General features: G+C 41.2%; 2 protein-coding genes across 2 annotated transcripts in view; both read right to left on the bottom strand.

Moving 5' to 3' along the window:
- The window catches only part of LOC121188252 (synaptopodin), a 38,926-nt gene extending 31,102 nt beyond the window's left edge, over window positions 1-7,824 (bottom strand). Inside the window, exon 1 of the mRNA XM_041047900.1 lies at window positions 7,780-7,824. The gene's annotated coding sequence lies outside the window, so the exon portion shown is untranslated. The remainder of the gene's footprint in view (window positions 1-7,779) is intronic.
- Window positions 7,825-10,799: 2,975 nt separating this feature from the next.
- Window positions 10,800-19,544, bottom strand: dctn4 (dynactin 4). Its single transcript, XM_041048517.1, has 13 exons — window positions 19,353-19,544; window positions 18,607-18,677; window positions 18,287-18,465; window positions 18,009-18,052; window positions 17,586-17,693; window positions 16,238-16,311; window positions 15,163-15,275; window positions 14,957-15,066; window positions 14,773-14,846; window positions 14,202-14,256; window positions 13,477-13,584; window positions 12,348-12,445; window positions 10,800-12,264 (listed from the first exon to the last, which is right to left on the bottom strand). Exons 1-13 carry the CDS (start codon window positions 19,485-19,487, stop codon window positions 12,045-12,047), a joined length of 1,389 nt encoding a protein of 462 aa, XP_040904451.1. The 5' UTR covers window positions 19,488-19,544; the 3' UTR covers window positions 10,800-12,044.
- Window positions 19,545-20,609: the final 1,065 nt, after the last annotated feature.

Raw genomic sequence — 20,609 nt, forward strand, 5'->3', positions numbered from 1 at the left:
GCTGAAACAGATGTCAGCAGTATGCGGTGCCATGTGAATGCCCCTTTGTTTCCTTTTCCAGTCAAGAAAATGAGATGAGGGAGCCTGTCATGGAGAAATCTACATCCAGCTACTCTTTGAATCAGTTTTGTTTTGCTCTGATCAAGGCCAAACGCAAACACTGCACATCATGAACCTATTAAAAGGTGAAGAAATGAAAACATCATCCTCTACTGTACTACAGTACAATCCGAGATGCATGAGCTAGAGCAGCAAATAATTATTTTACTAAAAGCTTAGCCCGTGAGCCAAGATACATTCCTGCCAAAACGGAGGGGTTAGTGATATGTGACCGCGTTCAGGGGTGAGCTGAGGTAATGGATGAATGTATGACACACTAATTTGAATTGGACAGGATAAACAGAGGGTGTGTAGTAAAAGCAGGATGATAGACTTTGGGTGTGTGTGTGTAGAGAGATGAAGTGAATGAGGATGTGGTAGTTGGCAGAATAAAAGAGGTGTGTGTTAGGTGTGATAGCAGCACTTTATGTGTGTCATTTCCTGGCCACCTGTGGGCCAGCTAGCATGAATAGGAAGGTACTGTCTTTCTGAATGTTAGTATCCCCCGCAACACCCTTTCCTCCTCCTCCTCCTCCTCCTCCTCCTCTTCCTCCTTTCCTCCACCTCCTCCTCCCCTCTGCTCAGAGCAGTCTAGCACCGGCTGGGTCAGACTACATTTGAGAAAAACACTAACCCACACTAGTCATTCTGCCAAACATTTCCTGAGAAACGGAGCGAGGTTTGAATGATGTGTGGGCTGTATTTTCAGACTTTCGGCTGGGTCCAGCGTGTCTCGTAACCCTAATGTTTCATGCAGACCATAAATTATTGGGGAGTTAATGTTGAAGAAGTCACTTAAAGAGGAGGAGAAGTTTATCAGAAGTTCAGGAGCCAATAAAAAAGACCATCTGGATGCTTGAAAGGAACACAAATAAAACCCTCTTTTTTGAAGTCAGTTAGACATTTTGGAAAATATGCTTATTCACTGATCTTGCCAAGAGTAAGACAAAAAGACTGACACCACTCTCATATCTGTCAGTTCAGTATTAGCATATAGACTGAATACAGCTAGCCTGGCTTTGCCCAAGCTCACCGATCAACGTGTTCTGTTTAATTAGTTCTGTTCAATCTGTTTAACACCCTATAAAAAACAAATTGTAAAGACAGCAATTTGTAATGGTATGTGGGGTTTATATGCGTGACTTTTTCTTGGCCAGGTGCAGTGACACCACAACCTGTTGCTCTTACACTGTGGTTTTTGTACAGGTTAAACAAAGAAGATATAAAGTGTGAATTAGTGAGGTTTAGAATTAGGCCAGACTTTGTTACCTTTAGACCAACCCAGGCCAGCTGCTTCCCTCTGTTTCCAGTGTTTATGCTGTGCTAGCTGGCTGCTGTCTCTAGCTTCATATTTAGTGTACTGCAATGGGAGTGGTAATGTTGAACTCCTCCTTTAAAAGATTTTGGCTAATCCTTCAGACAAGCAACATTATACATGACAAAAAAAATACTAAATGCAATCAAGTCAATGAAAGATTGAAAACCCACACCAGTGCACCACAACAATGTTAATATTATCTGTAGAATCAAAGAAAGCGTAGGAGCTTTTCTTCTGGGATTTGATCCAAACCAGCATTCTGCTTCCTAAATCTGAGTCAGTAACCATCATGTGTGCTTTCCAATGGTAGGTCTAATTACTGGCTACAGCCAGGGGTAACTGACAGTTTGGGTTCTACCATATTTCCCCTCATAAACCTTTAGTAATGTAAGGCAACACCGCAGGAGTCATTAAAACAAGTTGAGAAAGAGTATGTGACAAATACTTCTTTTCACAGAAACTGCACACCCATATGTGCAGTGGTCGCAGAACGCATTCCAGGAAGAAATGAGTTCAGCTCAGGTTATCTGACTGCAAAACTAAAATCATGCTGTCACAATACAAGGAATTGTAGCTGAATGTAATACAGTATTTTCTTTCTCACTAGAGAGGGACCAGTGCCAAGACACATTAGTTCAGGCTAGAGAACATCCATGGTGGAAAAAAAAAATCATTACTGGTGTGAAAGATCTAAAAAAGAGGAAGCCTAAAAGTGGAAAAGTCTTCAAATGTAGAATAAACAATCATCTAATTAAAAAAATGTGTGGGGAAAAAATGACCTCAAGCAACATCCTTGGTAGTGCAGTGTTATTTGTAAACTCATCAGGTATTGATATATCAGCCATGTAAAGTTATGAGAGTATCCCTGGAGACACACCCAAATATAAACAGCTTGAAATACATGCCTGCCAATCTAGCCAGCGGCAGTCATCTGGGCCTATCCAGTTACAGTGCTGAATAAGAAAATGAGAAAATAAATAGCCAGCAGGACCAAGTTCCTGTTCAGGCTGACTCAAGAAAACCACCTTCTCCTGTTCCAGCCCACAGGTGATCAGGCCAGTGTAAGCACTCATTAATAAGTGCAGCACCACAGTCCCTGAGGTGTCTGGGATCTGGGGGTCCTGATTGAGGGAATATTTGACCTTCTGGTTGGATTCTGGAGTTCTCTGCCTCCGAAGGGCTGTTTTAAGCACTAAAAAGTTGTGCCTGGGTTTCAGTTTCGTGACCCACTTAAAGGCTATGTGCTGGCAAACATGCCCGAAAGGTTTTCTCATCTGGCAGCAAACCTGGTCTGCTCAACTCGTGGTCTGCCAAACTCACAAGCTTAGCAACTCCAACTCTTATTTTTACTTCCCTCTAATTAGGGGCTGGGTTGACCAGGAGGAGAGACAGTCAAAGAAATAAAGAAAAGGAAGAAGACAGTTAAGATGTCAAGACAAGCTGTGAATAAGAAGGAGAAAATGAGCGTACATGGGGAGAACTGAGAGACTTAAATGATTTTTATTCTGCGCAGAAGGAGAAGGAATTCTTTGTTTAGCTTCGCATGAGGTCATGTTATGATAACCCTCAGCATGAAAATATTTATGAACTCAGTGAAGTGAGGAAAAAAGAGTCCATGATAACAGATCATGTTGGACGTTTGCCGGAATAAGTTCCTGCTAACAGCGTTGTGCAAGCTACATCAGAAACATGAAGTCACTGCCGTCCTAAGACTTACACCCACACTGAAATACATCTCATACACATGTTGTTTTACTCACACTCTCATTCTTAAAGGAATATCTCAACAGCAACACAAAATTCTGACTTTAATCTGTATGAAACTACACACAAGAGGTGGTCCCCCTTTCAACAGTCAGCGAACGAAAAGTTTTCCAGCACTGAAAAGAGTGATGTTGATCCAGCGGGGAATGTGTTGCTCTTGCTTCAGGGTGAACAAGGTCAAGTACTCAGGGGTCAAGCTCATCCATCCTCTGGCAAATGGAGAGATGTCAGGGATGTATCACTACTGCAATGGCCTGCAGTGCACTCTCATATCTGTAGCTGTGGGTGAGCTGCTGTGTCAGTCATGACTTTCCATTTCACAGACCTGCTCGTACTGACCGATGTTGCCTACCGAATACCATTAACACAAATAATAGTTTACAGCTGCTGAGACACATGGAAAGAAGACGCATGTAAATTCAAATGATGTGTGTCTGAAGAACTAAGATCTTATGAGGCGACCTTGTTGCTAAATCTCGACCATTATCAGAGGATGTTCCACAGGAAAGGAGTGACAGATGGCTCAGATTGGTCCCAGACCAAAATATTTCTCTGACATATTTTCTTCCCTCAGGACCCCTCTTTCCACCCCCGTCCTCCGTCTTCATTATTCCACCTCTTTTATACCTTAACCTTCTTCCACCCTGTGACCAGGTTGAGCCACTTCCACTGCACTGCAATGTCACTACTCTATGCAATGACAGACACAGGGGATAAAATCACATTTTTATTTAGATGTTGTTGTCAGTGGTAGCTATAAAAATTGGTTTATGTTATTATCTAACTTAAGTGACCAAAAAATGTATATATACTATAACCTACACCAACTGGTTCTCATTTTTCTTTTCAAGTCTTCTCAGAACTAAATTATGAAATGACAAAAAAGAGATGTGAAAATCCAGAGAGGCCTGTCTCCCAGCAGTGAAGCTGGTGGGGGTGTGTTTAGGGGGATTTTAGATAAAGTCGTTGAGGCTCACTGAAGAGAAATTCTCCCCCAGCAAAGGCAGCAGACTGGCAACAAGATAATCTTTCCCGCGTAGGCAGGAAATCAAATCTGTGAGCCCCATCAACAGGAAATTAAAGAGAACAACATAGTTTAGACAAAAGTCAACAACTACAGTCTACCCAGATCTCCTCCCAGCAGAAACATCAACCCAGTGACAAGACCTGGCAATGCTTGAGGATGTCCTTACAGTGAAACACTCCTTAGGCATGTCCAGTCTGTAGATAAACAGCAGCCAGCGCCTCCAGACAGCAGACATCCCTCTGTAAATAATAAATGTTTGGAAATTTCTACTTCAGACACCAGTGAATGTTGTCTCCGGCTTCTTGTCAGACCTATCAGGGCTCATTTCATTCATATCTCAGTTTTTTTGTTTTTGAAAATGCTCAGTTAATACAGCCTCTTATATAAGCTCAAATTGGAAGGAGTTTACCTTCCCAGACAGCAATCTGTCCCACCGAGAAAAATGAATTCAGTGCAAACACTGTAAGAGCCGGGGAGTACACATGGAGCTGTGAAAATGTGATTTTACAGATCCCTATCACAGTCCACAGCAGCATCTGCAGCTTACAGAATAAACACACAAAACCTTCCAGTTAAATAATCAATGTAAAGCTAAGACACCAGAATGTATTAAAGCCTAATGAAAAGTGATTGAAATTCTAATTCACAAACGCTGTCTTTCACTGCAGTAGCTTTCCCTAATCACAAACTTATCTCATCATGATTTCATTATATGCACTTTGGTTTATTGTTTTAGCAGGGATAGCAAAGTACAATCTGTCTTAAATTCCTGGGGCATGACTAAAATTTGCAATTTAGCCTTGTGTTGTCTGCCGACAATCCCTGAGGGATCTCAAGTCTGACTCTGTTTCCACAGCTGAGCTTGAGCGTCTATAAAACTCTTCTACAGATGATGTTCTCATTAATTCAGTCCATGGACACAGGTTTAGAGTTAGTGGTGTGCAGCTAGAAATCCAGATCACGTTGGACTTAATATAATCAATATTGAATCAAAACGCAGCCCAACCCTTCATCTACGCCTGAACCAGTTACTTGATAATTCACTACGCAGGAAATTTTATGAAATCTCACACTCAAAACTCGTTTGGAAAAAAAAAAAAAAACACACACACACACAGATATATATACAGATATATATACAGATTATGGCCACTTTACTGTAGATTATATTTATACCATATGTTTTGTATAGTAAGAGTAGTTGCACATGCAGTCAGTGAAGTTGCCCTTTCAAGTCTTTACTTGAAGCAACAGTATTGGACAAACAAATCTGATGACTACAAACCAGAAAAAGATTAAATATCATAGACAACAGCTATACAAAAGGTGCTGTAAAATTTATACAGTAACAAGGAAACTGGTCTCACACTCACAACCCCATAGGAAGAACAACTGTGTAATTATGTAGTAAATGAACATTTAGAGTCCACAAGAGTAAAATGCAGCTATACCACGTCATATCGTTTAAACCATAATTACAAGCAGGTGAGTGGGAAAATGGTTCTTGTCAGCCTCTGACTTCTAATTCTGAGCCCGAGATATGTTGTGAATTTCTGTCGCCAACAATTTCTCCCTCTCAGTGAAAAGAACTGCAGACATGTCAACAGACTGTGATAAGAAATCAATCAAAATAAAATCCAATATTAACACTAATACAATACATTCAGCTCATTTTGCAGGAGCTGTGCACTTTGCTTGTGCTTGAGTTCACTTGGTAATGAGCTGTTACAAATATGTAAAACAACAAAGGAAGCACTAGCTCTAACTGTCCTGGAACAATAAGTAAACACCTTTGAAATAAGGGATGTTGTTCCTGTTCTTTGTATTCTGCTAATGTTGCGTGAATGACTGATCAGCCCATCAGTAAATTATAAGTTATTTATAATGTTATATTAGGAGCACAATTGCCTCACATTTCTAGGGTAATGGCTAGCTTGGTTAGCAGTAAACTGGTCGCGGTAAATTAACGAAACATAAATATTGTACATATATGTGTGTTGCCATGACCTTGCAAGTAAAAACACACAAACACTACACGTCGATGTATACGTGTACAACCTGCACCAATCATTCGCTTCACTACTTTGCAGGATCAAGAGTTCCATCTGCAGGAGACTTTTATTGTCCTCTGTACTTTTAAGGGGCTCTTCACCCTGTGAAATTTGCCACTGATAGAGTTCACAGCAAATGCACATCTACAGTTTGACATTTCATGTTCCTGCACTATAAATCCAGTGAAGTTCTCATTGATTCCCTACATTGATTTAATGTAGCGTCTCCTGGCTGAAATACAGCACCGTTCGGGCTGATGGGAATTTGTGTGCGTGTAAATACTGGATGTGGATATACAGTATTTGCGGTGTGGTGGTGGTGGGTCATGTTGGGCTGGGCTTCTGTGGGTTTGGCTGCACGTCCTGGGACGGCTGTACAGTGAAACGCAGCCACTTCTGTCTTCAACATCTATCCTCACGTTCTCAGCTGCCAGCACGATTTCAACAGGACCTAATGGGGCTTAGCTGCTCAAGAAGCCTCTGGCTATACCGTTCACAGTGAGACAACAATAGTGCTTCTATTACAAGTGTTGCCCTAATTGAAATCCTCTTTTTATTGAACTTGCATTATTGCTGGCGTGTGCCTGAACTTCTGTGGGGCATGTAATTCATTCTGGCAATTAAGGAACCTTGTTTGGGTAGATACTCGTAGACCACAGAGGATTATCCTGTCCTGGGCATCACTGAATTAAGATCTTAGTGTGGCAGGTGCAGAGATGCATGACTCTTCTTTATAAATGTCAGGGGGACTCAAGCCTCGCTCTGTTTGCTAATATAAGCAAATAAATTAGTGCCATTTGTGTTCCAGGGCACAATGTCCTGTGACTAGAATTATGTGTCTGTAAGTCTTTTGGAAAGTTCAGGCCAAGGTGTGACTCAGCATTGGCAGCATTACTACCAATCTTGATCTTTAAGGGGGGAACACAACACTTACTAAGCACGCAGGGTGAATACTAGTGAAAATCTCCTCTTAATAAAAGAACAGTATTTTTGGAAATACGCTTATTCACTTCTTGGCCAACAGATAGACGAGAAGTTTGATACCATTCTCAAATCTGTTCATTAAATAAGAAGCGGGAGCCAGCAGCTGCTTAGCTCAGGCCTACCTTAGCATAAAGACTGGAAATGGAGGGAAAGAGCTACCACCTACTAGCACCTCTAAAGCTAACTAAAGAATATGTTATATATTGTTTGTCTAATCCGTACATCCTTGTCAGATGTTCGAATAGAGATGCTGTTTTTTTCACTGGGCAGAGCAAAGCTATTTTAACCTGTTTACAGACTCTATGCTAAGTTAAATTAACAGTATGCTGGCTTCAGCAACATATTCTCATCTAACCCATTAAGAAAAAAAGCATGTCCCCCACCCCACTTTTTCCCATCACGCTGCAGTGGGTTACATCTTCAAAGGTATTTTTGTGATTTCACAAATCTACTTTGGAAACCAACACATAATTTCAACATTTCAGCGCTCAGCTCTGATTCGTTGCTGGACTGTAGAGTCAGTGTGTGATTCATACCTGATAGTTGCTTGCTTAGTGTGGAAAATCCCTCCAGACAGATTGCACACATCTGTGGAATCAAGAAAATACCAAGTCATGGAGTTACAGAGTGCAAAGGTCACAGATAGGGCTACTCAAACTATTCCTTTGCCTAACAAGATTTACCCTGATTATTTTATTTCATTTCTACTCCAGTCTTTTGATTAAGTGGGAAGTGATTGAGCAGAGAGTTTTAAGCTCTCCTATGGCTCTGTGTGGTGCCCCTGAAGACCCCCAGTCTGCAGCGCTGGCCTTGGCTCGGGCTGCTGACACACTTGTGCTCTTACATGCGTAATGCATCCGGTGAGCAACTGAGCAAATATTAAACTAGAAAGGCAGTCGAGTCAATAGAGTGCATCTCCACCAAGGCAAAAAATGCCCTATCTTGCAATGTTAAGGAAAGTGATTTAAAAAATAATTCCTGGATCCACACCTTTCACCAGATCTGCATCAGAATCGAATGGATTCTTCCCTGGCCAATGCCCCCTCCTTCCACCAAGGCTGGTGCGAATGAGTTCAGTTCTTTTTGCATAACCCTGCTGACAAATAAACAAACAAACAAACAGACACTGGTGAAAACGTAATCTCCGTGACAGAGGTAATAAAAGCACAGACTGGGCCTGTAGTCTGCATCTCTGTCAGTTAAATCTGACAGGGGCTCAGAGGGGATGTCGAGAGTCAGCTGCTTTCTCAGAGCGATCTTTTTCAACCGGGCGTCCAAAGTCAACATTCCAACCTACCTACAGCCTTCTGAATGCAGACTCAGAGTGAAAGCGAGAGGAAATGGAGGGAGATGGAAAGAAAATGACAAAAAAAGAGCACTGGTGAAGAAAGAAAGGGTTTTTTTTTTTTTTTCCCTGTGAAAAGCTAAGGTTTCACAAGTTTGCCTTCCCCAGATTTGGAAGCCCCACATACCTACCGTTGTTCATCTGGGCAGACATCATCAATTACCTCAAATTAACCAGATGATGGTCTGGTGAGCAGAAAATGAAGGAGGTGATTAATCACTCAGGGCACCTCCAGGCCTACTGCTCAACCTATAAACAGGGGGATGTGAACGAAAAGAGTTCCTGGGACTTTTGTGATTCGGCCTAGAAACAGGACATGTCCAAACCATTGTGGTCTATAAGCAAGCGGAAAATGAGATGCCTCTGAGAGATTATACTGGCAATATCTATCCACCTGACAAATCTAATGGCAAAAACACACCTTTGTCCTCATGCATGTAGAATAAGCACTGTAGAGTTGACCCATGACAGGGGTAGTGCATAGAGAAATAGTTACTCAGGCTTCTACTATATTTCCCATCTTTTTATTAGATGGAGGGAATTTACTGCCTCTGTTGAGGTGTAGGTTTTCTTCTCTTTTGCTTGCTTGTGTCGTCTTCTGTGGGTGAGTTACTGGCGGCTGTGCGGTGACGTAATTGTGGAAAGGTCCTGGGTGCAGTCAAACTTGTAATTCAGTGTGGAATTTTTCATCTGGTCAAGACCAGCCAGCTCTGTTTTAATAAATAAACATGTTAAGTCTCTAAAAGAGGAGAACAGAAGTAGAGGACAGGAGAGACGTGAAACAGAGCACTCCTTGGGTAACCTACTTACTTATTCAACGCTGCTGGAAAACCCTGATATTAATTTCTAATCCACATAACATGGCCTGTGCTGCTTACAGTATAAGGTTCTGCAAATAAGAGCACGCTGATGCTGAGCATGAAATAATTTGAGTCTTGATCCAGGAAAATATTATCCTGACCAGATGAATCCAGAATTTGTCTTCCAGACAATGTTTTTTTGGGGGATCATTCAAGGTTACTGCATAAATCTCCATGTGCCATTTGCAATTCAGTCACATTCAATCACTGCCTTCCCGAATTCATCTAAATGAAATTATGATCATGACTATGTATACAAGTTCAGCGTGGCAAATGTTAATCTTTTTTAATAAAATATGATACTCCCAGCAGGGCAGCAACCCCCTAAGCTCCCCCACCCCCCTCCATCCCCACCCCCAGGCAAGTGCATATAAAGTATACCACTGGAAGTCAGCTACTGCTATCATCAGCTGTGCTTGAAGCGGGAGTCTGGGCTGTTTTTCGGTGGTACAAACTCGTCCCATGTGTGCTTTATTACCTCATCTTCGGGGGTGATTTATGGCTCTCACACAGGCCACTCTTCTGAGCTGTTTATATCTGCAGAAGATAAAAGAAAATCATGGCTTTATTACCCAGACGGAGTGGGTCTGTTTACACAGCAGACGGGCCTCATTGGAGAGCTGAAACAGGCCTGCATCACACATATCTGATCTGCCGTTTCAGAGGCAATAAACTGTCCCCTATGTGTGCAAACCATCGCTGAACAGAAGCGATATGTGTTAAATACTAAATGGTATCTGTTAGAAAACAAATTCCATCACTGTCTACTCCTAATGTTGACAAGCAGACATATTATCCTCATGACTCATCCTGAAAAAAGCGTCCAGCTTTGCTTGGATTTTGCTTGGAAGAGAGTTCTGTCTGGATCATAGTGCCTCGTGCCTCAGCAGTCAAACACATTACTATCATCAGATGTAGTGGTTCGGCTTTCTTGTAAGACCCTTCTTAACACATACTTTTTTTTATCTTAGAGTTTTTTCTTATTTTACTTCAATTTCTTTAAACTGTCTTATCTCCTCGGTGCCTTGAATACTGTTGCTGCCCTGTGATGCACTTTGTAACTTTTTGACTCTTTTCTCTATGAATAAATATTATTATTATTATTATTATTAAGTAATTCAAGATCACACTGAAGAGCACGTCCCAGTATGCCCTAACTTCTACAATTAGTTATCTCCCTGGCAACTTCCAAATAAAAACTGTTTGCCTACAGCGCCATCCTGTGGTGACAAGAAATAGAGCACAAAGCACACGGGTGCACACATCACACTATTCAGAAAGCCACAATTTGTCTCCAACAGAAACTAAACTGCTTTAAACGTCATGGATACAAAACAGTCAAGAGGTCTGCTACAGTATCACATTATTTTATTAGCCGGTACAGAAGATTAACTGTGTTGTAAGGCTCCGTTTTTACTAAGTTTACACACTGGAGACCAGAATTGACAGCAGCTTACAATACACACTGACAGGGAGGTCAGCGAGGTCTACAAACCCAAAAGATACGTTTTCAAATCAGGAAACAAAACAATAGTGTCTCAACACATTAAACCGATAACACTTCATGTAATTTACAGAGCTTCCTATACATCCTCTCCTTAGTGTCAGTTATTGTGTGACCTCAGACAATAGTAAAACTATGGGCAGGTTTCACCTTCGACCCAAGAGCAACCTTTCTGATAAGAAAACAGTACAGGATCAGTAACTGTGATGACATTGTCTAACGTGTGCGATATTTAGTATAGTTGAAGCATGCGAGTTAATACGATACTATTGTCTGCAGAAAAGGATGTTGACGAGGATACACAAGCTAGAAGCGCAGAGGTGTGTGTGTGTGTGTGCTGCACAGCTGGGAATTGTTCAGATTGTTCTCAGTTATGGTTTCTGATTCTGCTCATGGACTCCACTTAGTTTTTCCTTTCACTGTTCCTATAATCTCATTGTTATATTAATGTATAACCACTCACTCTCATCTTTGTACATCAACCAATAATTTAGGCAAAACGTACACTAGCAGTTAGGACAGAAGCTGGAGGCTTGTAGTTGCTTTGCTATTTAAAAAAAAACACTGCATGTAACAACACAACGTGAGAAATCTTTTTGCACATTCCAGCAACAGCACATGTGGCGTTTTTTATCAAAACAACTTAACATTTGTGATAAGTAATTATATGTACTGTATATATAAGGTTTTGTTTCCTGTATGTCACATTAAAACTGCTTTTTACTGACAGGTGGTATAGTGTTTAAACTGAGGATGGTGCTGATGCAGTGAAATACAGCATATAGTCATGTTTTTGGCACTGCATTTAGCACCACTGAAAGAAAAAAAAAAGACAAAGCCAATTTAAACTTGATGCATGTATCAGTTGGCCTGCAGTCAGCCTTAATTTCATATAGTTTTATACGATGATGCCACTTAAACTAAAACAAAAAATCTTGTATGTCAAGTAGATCTCTAATCGTTCTTCCACATCAATAAGCAGAATCAGAAATCATTTTTAAATTAAATAAATCCCACAGTTTAAAGAAATTAGTTCAAAGGACCCAACACTAGGACTCTGGGACTGTTTAAGAGTAAACAGAGTATTCATGTTCAGGGAGCGAGGGGCCCCAGCCTCAGCTCTACGTGGTGCGTGAGCCAAATGGCCTCAGCGGTGCTGTCGGCTCCCTCCTCGCTCGGCCTGATGGGAGCTGCGAGGTTGCGGAAGTCATGTCTGATTTTGAATGAAACGGTGACATCCGCATCCTCTTCTTTCTGAGGGATTACTTTGATGAAAAAACCAATCTTGTTGGATTTCCTGAATGCAACAACACTGTGGAGAGGACAGAGACCAGGTTAAGACCTCACACTGTTAAATCTGTGTATGTATGTGTGTGTATGTGTGTGTTGACTTACTCTGGGTCATCCTGGAAGTCCTGTGGTTCAGCCAGTTCATCGTACTCTGCAGCAGCATCCTTTCCTGCCAGGACCAGCTCCTTCTCGGAAACTTTAACCTAAATAAAACAGCTCTAACATTCAGTGATTTTCAAGATATGTGAGGCGTTAATGAGATTTTAAATGCAATGTGATTTTCCATTTCAAAATAATGCTAATGTACATTTTGTCACATCCATCACCACATATAAGAACTGTCCACAATCTAAATTGGTTCATCTGATCTATGTGTTTGCACTGCTGAGTTACCAGTTATTTCTGCGTCCTGTACACGGGGAAAAAAAAGTAATTAGAGTCACATTTCCCGGTAAAACTAATGTACCCACACAGGTATCAAGAAACTTACAGAATCTACAGAAAAATTATATTATCTATATGTGTAAGAAGTGAACAGATCCAGCTTGGAGAAGAGCTGGTCAGTGAAACCAGCAGAGCATGGCTGGATGTGGTTCACGATGCCCTCCAGGTGTTTGAGTATCAGATCAAGCAGAATGACAGGAAAGCACACTCTGTTTGTCCTTAATGTGAATGGAAATGGGTCATGAAGATGCTCTGTTTTGGCCAGGAGCTCTTCCTTACCCAGCCTGGCCCATGACTTCATCTCTAAAGAGGCCAAGACAAACAGCCTGTCGTCACTGAGGGCCTCGCAGCAGCCGCTGGCAACAGGCAGCTCGGCGTACATTTTTCCACAGGAGCGCGGCACTCTTAGCTGTGCGTGTGACAGCTGACAGATGGAGGTAAAAATGCGACCCAACTGCTCTGCATATGAGATGGCGTGACGGCTGGCGATTTCAGAAGTACCCGGCAGTAAGACGGAGCTGACCACCCTGCACTCTCTGAAGCTAGCTGGTAAGGTTGCAGCAACATCGCTTGACATAACATGTAGTATTTAAGAACAGGTAAGTTGGTGAACAACTGCCACAATCTGTAACCGTATCAATTACTTATATTGTTCAAGAAAGAAATGATGCTGTTTCCTGCAGCAAACGCTCCCTTCATTGATGTCTGGCCACCATGTGGGGCAAGAGTACTCCCGACCAAGCTGACAGACCCACAGCCCTGATATGTTATTGAAATTATAGACAAATACCGTGGCAGTACTATTGATGTCATCAGGATCTTCCTCCTCGCACGCAGCCAGTGCGACGCGGGTGATGTTCTCCACTGGGTTTGTCAGAGTCAGCAGCACTTGGCTCTCCTAAATAGACAGAATGGAAAAAGACTGAAGTTCAATCCTTTCAAAGCTTTTGGAGTTCACTTAAAAGGTTATGCAGCGCTTAAAGTAACACTCTGGCTTTCTTTGAACACCAACACAGGGCAGTCTTAACACTTCAAAAATTGTCTGGGGACCAGGGATTCTTGCTGAGGAATGGGTAGCAGCATTTTCTCCTGATGGAACAAGCAGGTTTTTAGTAAGTACATCAAAGTCTCGGCTGTTGCTCATAACGAGCACTAAGAGATGCAATCCCTCTCATCTCAGAGCAGTCTCACATCCCGGTCTTGAGATGAATCTACTAAGTGATCTTAACTAACTGGTCTCTGCACTTTGTTTAAATGAACTTTTATCATCTTGTTCCATATTGCTTTTACTTGTTAATTTCTTACATAGTCTTTTACTGTATCATTGCTCAAATGTGGGTTGAAAGTTAATTTCAGGACAATATAAATCAAGATCTGTTGAAGTCACAACAAAGTTGATTAGTTGGCTTTACCAGCATGTAGCAGACTCGATGTTAAGGGTTAAGATTATGAAGAGAATGAATAAAATATGAAAAAGGTTATGTTTCCTATGCCAGAATCAGGGCACACACTGACCTTCAAGTACCGGAGATTTGGAATGGACATAATTCTCACTTCAGGGATGTAACTCCTGTGGGGCAAATAGGCAGGAGGCTAATCAATACACTTAAACACTCAAACACACTTGCAGCACTGAAAACTTCCATTAAGAAATATATTAATTAAAAGCCAAAATGAAAACACCAGCAATTAAGCTGACTGGACTGGAATTTCCATGTAATACAGCTTTGCCTTTACTATTCAAGTGAAGACTGAAAGTTCATGTTCACATGGGGGAAAAAACAAACAATCACTCCACAACTTTCAAACTTGATGCTGTATTTGGTGATTGATGTGATTTTTCCCGGTGACAGTTAAAAATCAAACATTCAAGAATCTTCTAAGAACATTATCCTGCTATGGTGTACCACATTACAAAATGTGTTTAACATTAAACTACACGTGCACAAACAATTTCATGAGCATGTGGCTAAAGTTAAAACTTTAGGACCTTATATAGATATAGATTTTAAATTAATTGAAAAAACATGTTCAATAACATGATGAAAACACATGTTTCAGACATAATCTGATGACCAATACTCACACAGCCACCAGCTGAATTTTAAACTTGATTGAAGTAGGATTAAACTCTGGCTTGCTCAAATTGTGCTCACATTTCTGGTGGAGGAAATTAAGAAACACATTATTATCTAAATGTGATCCACATAAAAGCAACCACCTTTGATTAATACAGAAAAGGAGAAAAAAAAAACTGAAGTGCTACTGACCCTGCAGCGCAGTGAGCGCTTCATCAGGAGGTGTTTGTGTCTGGGGTGGAGCTGAGACGCCCCCGCGGGCTGGAAGTCAGGCTGCAGAAGCCGCTGGCGCAGCGTGGTCACTGAGAGGACACAACAAAACACAGAATGACCTCAAGCCCAATTAGAGAGACAAAAGTTCTCATTATTATTTAATGAGGTGTGGACAAAGACCTTACCCTCCGGTAAACTGATGGGCCTGGTGTAACAATCCTCAGGCAGGGGCTCCACTTCATCAAGGGCCTGTGCAGGTTCAATGGTGATCTCCTTCTGGTCCTCACCCTCTTTAAGGCTAATGAAGTTACAGAAACACAGATGTCAACACTCTGCTGTGCCTCTTATAATGATGGTATTTAATGCAAACTGAAAGCTGACTACACTGTAAAGAAGAGAGAGAGTTTCTAAGGTTTACAACACTTAGATTTAATACAGCAAACCTGGCAATAGTACAGATGGTTTAGAGGGCTTTACCCCACTGACTTACTCTCATTAACTTAACCTATATCTTACAGTACCCTGCCACTGAGAGTTTTCAAAGGAAAGACTTGAAACATAGTTGAGGTAGGTAATCCAATTAACAAACAGCTATATTTTTATGTCAAAGATACATGAAGGTCGCATGGTTATGCAGCTCGGAAAATAGGCTCCTGACAACTCAGTGATGATGCTTTCAAATACAAATCCACATCCAGGATTTCAGACTTGACCATTGAACGCCACCCTTTTAAAGCAAGAGACAACTATATTCATATTAGTGTTTCCATGGTGACCTAGCCGGATTTATATTTGTCTCCTGGATCTGACAGCACACTCTGTCAATGCAGTGACAATTCTATATTTTCCGATGTTAAGCAGGGTCCATGAATGCATTCCAGCAAAGAGGTTTAAAAATGATCCATGCTAACAATTATATTGCTACAAGGTGATGATGTAATTTAGAAGAAAAATAAGGGTGACGAACTGTTCGCTGTGATGGATTACCTATGTATCCCAAGCCAAGTATCATGGCTCTGCAAAGTGATTTTCATGGCACATTGAAATTAATGAAACAATGGCTGCTGGACGGTAAGAAATCAATTTTCTAAGTCATCAATAATATATACATATACAATGTGTAGTTAATGGACTGACACACAGAAACCCAGGGGAGTTGTCCTTTAAATTTACACAGTTCTACTAGGGGGAAAAAAACGTTCCATGTGTGGAGTCAAACCAGCAGCATTTCCCATATTATTATGACAAAAGACCACTCACGAAAGGCCTGCCAGGCTTGATATGGGAGCTCCAGACCTCTGCCTCTGCAGTCTGGTTCCAAGGCCATATTTTTCCTGAGTGAATTTGTAGGAGAAAATAAAAAGATCAGGCATTTTGGCTACTGAAAATTAAGGACTGAAGACAATTTATGAAACTACCTAATCTACAGCTATTTTTCTACATGACTACTTTTAACACAAGGGCTTGACCTGAAAAGGGAGTTTGTGACAACTTGACAATGGTATTAGACATAAAAAAAAAAATAAATGAGCCAAAATAATTTCATTTGTCCTGTGGTAAGAGACAAGAACAGGAGTCTTTCTGCCCAGGATAGTGGGAAAGAATCAACTCAGGGCTCAGGACTTAAACAGTATGTAAAAATATTTTGATCTGGTTACATAGTCCTCTGTTTCTTCTCTCCCTCTAACCAACATAAAGGCTCCCATTGTGTGGATATCTGTCTCATTTACCCAAGGAGACATTCATGTGATCTGTGAGGTCACTTAACAGATTAGACAGGGACAGATATAAAGAGAAGACAGTGCTACTGTAAAGATGAGACTACTCAAGTTGTGAAAAATACAACTCACCACCACATGAATAGTGTGTTGCTGGGGGGTAAAAACCAAAATATCAGAGTGCATAAGCAAAGAAAAAAGAGAGAAAAAAGAACCAGGTGAAACCAAAGCGCTTTAGCAAACATTAGTGGCATTTGGTGACATGCAACAGCAACAGAAATGCATCAGTGATGGAAAACAACAGGAGGACATCTTAGCTTAAGTGTTTATAATGGTACTGATACAGCACAAGAAAGACTGGTTGGCAGCATTGGATCTTAGTTATTGTAAAAGCAGAATAGAGGACGTGTAGAACACATGCCAACAAGCTCAAGAAGCATAAAGACCATGTCCACATCAGGGCGTCTAAATTTGAAAGTGTCAGATTTTTGTTGTTGTTGTTTTAAATTTTAATTGTGGGTACAGAACTTCTTGAAAACCACATGTAAATAGCATTTTCATATTTAAGACTGGACCAAAGAATGGACATGGTGTCAATCTTGCACTCCAACCAAAATGACAGCAGCCGATACAGCTAATTATTCCCTCCTGTTTAAATATAATTAAAGGCACATATACACATAATGACAGTGTACCCTCAATAACATAACAGAGATTTAGATAGAGTACCTGAATCAAATCAATCCTGAATAACTGCTGATCTGTGTTTTCCAATAAAAGCTACACATTACATAACACATCACACTGAGACAACAGCTGTTTGTCATTTAAAAAGGCTTAGGAAGAAGTTATGGATTTTTGAACTGCTGGGAGCAGAGGGAGCAGAGTACCGAGAACGCCAGAGGCATGCACTGTCGTCTCCTGGCCAACTTCTTCCTGTCTCTCTCCTGCTTCTCTCGGTGGGCAAGCTGCTGGTAATACTCAATCAGCTTGTTGATCTGTAGGGGACAAAAATTCAATCCAGAGACTGGTTATCAATGCTTTGTGTAATAACCCAAGCCCCCTACACCTACCCACAGAGATCTAGCACTACAATTTGTAACAATTTAAGTTACAAAAAGAATTTTATAAAGACATTTATAATTTGTTTTGTTTTTATAATTTTGTGCCTAACTAAGCAAACACTTGGTTTGCTTTTGCTCTCTGTGGGTGTCACTTATTCTGAGACACATCTATTCAAAAACAAGTAATGCATGATCAAGAAACATGTGAGCAACTCGAGAAAATTTAGATGACTACAGGGGAAAACCTACTCGCTGTGAATGAGGGTTCTCTGGTTCCTGCCATCCACCGCTGGCTGCAATGAACAAAGATGCACCAAAACATTAGACCTAGAACAGATATGTGGAAGAAATACAACCCAAAACACCTTTCTTCATGAGCTAAACTAATGAGCAGCTCTTGAGTCACAACAACAGAACTGTAATACAAAGGCCCACAGCTGTGCTGCTGCTGGTTTTTGTGCACACTGAAGCTGAGTTTGAAAATAATCATGATTACATATATATATATACATTTTATCAGCACCCACCAACTGATTTGTCAGCCATTCCCACATCCCTGGAGGTCCAGCGACAGAAGCCACAGGCCAGATAGTAGGCCTTCTTCATGGCCGTCTTGGTAGGATCATCAGGCAGAGGAGCTGGGATGTTGGTGGCCCGAGTTGACAGTGTGTGCATGCAGCATGGGCAGTCAAAACAATTCGCACACCTACAGTAGAGAACATAGATAATCAGGAATGAATAAAAGGACATCAAAAAGATGACGCACAGACACCAAACAGATACAAACTGACTTGAGCGAGTGTTGTACAGATATGCAGCTTTCTCTGTATCTGCAAATCAGTCTCACCTGTTCTTTTTAAGTTTAGCCTCTGCAGATGGCATGTTCTCCAGACAGCTTGGGCAATAGTGGGAGTCCACCTAATCACCAGAAACAGGGGTGTGCAAGAGAGGAGTAATTGTTGGATTATCAGTGTTTTTGATAACTGCAACATAAATACAACGAGATCTTTACATGTGGCTAGCATTTATTATGGCAGTCAGGTATAATGACAAAGGGGGGAACTGAATATATTTTGTGTGGTTTTTCATATGAACTGTCACATGTTTACAAAGAAATTATTAATGTGAAGTTACCATAGAAGAAAAATCTATATCACTATGGGTGTGGTGTCCATAAGTGTAAGCCACGTTAACAGGCTGCTTTTTGACGGTGAGGACATTTGCTGGGGTGGACTAAAGTCAAAACGAATGTTTTGTACTTATCGGATATACCGTCCATGGTATTTATATATAAGCTAGCTGGATAGTTTAACGTTAAACTCGAAGAATAGCAAGAGCTAACCACCGTTAGCTTAGTCTGGGTATAACGCTAACTCCAACGGAAAGTAAACCGTCGAAAACAGCCAATGAGACGAGGAGAATACCTTGATTGGCAGACAGCTTACCCATACAACGCGCGAGAAGGTTGACCTAATCCCACCTACCTGTCAATGCTAGCAGCTAGCCGGCTAACAACAAAGTAGCTTCCGAATAAATGAAGCTAACAGCTAGCTCGTCATTACCAGAGCGTAGTGAGGGAAAACGTTAACCTACCTCGTGAGACACACATTCCAGAGATCGCAGCTCACTACAGTAGCGGCAGAAATAAAGCTGCGATAGAGGGGCTCTGATCCTTTTCTCTCCACGAACCAGATAGACAACTCTATCTGGCTGTAGAAGGGACGCCATCTCTGAGCTGCGCAGCGGAGTCCGAGGGCTCACAGACGGCACCGCTGGTACTGATGTCACCGCCGGTCGGTCTGGCCTCTGAGGATACGTACTGTGCTCAGTGTCGACCTCACGTGGTGAACATTGAAGCTGCATGTCAACAGAGCAGGTGAACTGGCACCGACACAGGTGCATAAGGAGTCATGGGGCCCCAAAACCAAGTAATTAATCATGTACCTGTAACAATATTTCGCTATTGTGCAAAGCTGGACCATTAATGTGGTTTTTCCTCTCACACAGTTCTTAAAATTTCTTCTATTCCTTCTCCTTCATTAAAAAAAATCGAACCACTGGATGCAAGGTATCTGCTACTTCTTTGTAAAGTCCATATTAAATGTATATTTTCATTGGAGGGTTCAAGTTTAAACATTGTACTTGTGTAAGCAGCATATTGGACCATCATTGGTTTCCAAACTAGCTGTAATGTCACAAAATCCGACGGTGCGTTTGTTGAATGACATTTGTGAATTCAACCAGAGTATTTTTCCCCATAAGGAGACATAAACAGATTCGTGCATTCAAACTGAACAGTATTACAGAAATAGATGTAATTTTCCCATTTTTTTCCCCAGGATGTAGTGATGCATGTGAACAAGTCTGTGCAAACCAGAGGCTAATGCCAGTCAGCCCATCAAATAACATAGATCAGCTGGGGAACATAATATAACAAGATATTTTCAAACTGAGCACATGCATAGAGAGTGTGTGTCTCAGAAGAAAATGGAAATGACAATATTCAGACACCTTTAAATATGTTCCAAACAAACAGATTTCACTTGCTTACACAGCCAAGCATGCTCGTATGCTTGGCCATGTAAGCAAGTGAAATCATACTTTTTTCCATTTCTTATTTTTTTGCTGCAAAAAGACTAACTTTGTGGAACAAAACAGATCTGTAAAATACAGTCAGTGAGGTGCTCTAACAGGACTGGAAATAGGCCTGCCAGCCACCCACAGGGCGTATGGCCAAGTACCACCTCACCATGGCAACAGCTGATCCCAGAGAGGTGAAATGATCCATGAATAAAAATTAAACCAACCCTATTTCTCCTCTTTTTAAGAGAGGTGATGCATGTCATCTTG

The sequence above is a fragment of the Toxotes jaculatrix genome, chromosome 10, assembly GCF_017976425.1.
Source record: "Toxotes jaculatrix isolate fToxJac2 chromosome 10, fToxJac2.pri, whole genome shotgun sequence".
NCBI classification, from domain to species: Eukaryota; Metazoa; Chordata; class Actinopteri; family Toxotidae; genus Toxotes; species Toxotes jaculatrix.

Excerpts from the sequence above, each read along its gene's own strand:
- dctn4 (XM_041048517.1), bottom strand. The coding sequence starts at position 19,487 with ATGGCGTCCCTTCTACAGCCAGATAGAGTTGTCTATCTGGTTCGTGGA. Across the intron at positions 13,585-14,201 it reads CAAATCTCCGGTACTTGAAG|GAGAGCCAAGTGCTGCTGAC; the intron begins GTCAGTGTGTGC and ends CTGTCTATTTAG. Across the intron at positions 12,265-12,347 it reads GACTTCCAGGATGACCCAGA|TGTTGTTGCATTCAGGAAAT; the intron begins GTAAGTCAACAC and ends TCCTCTCCACAG.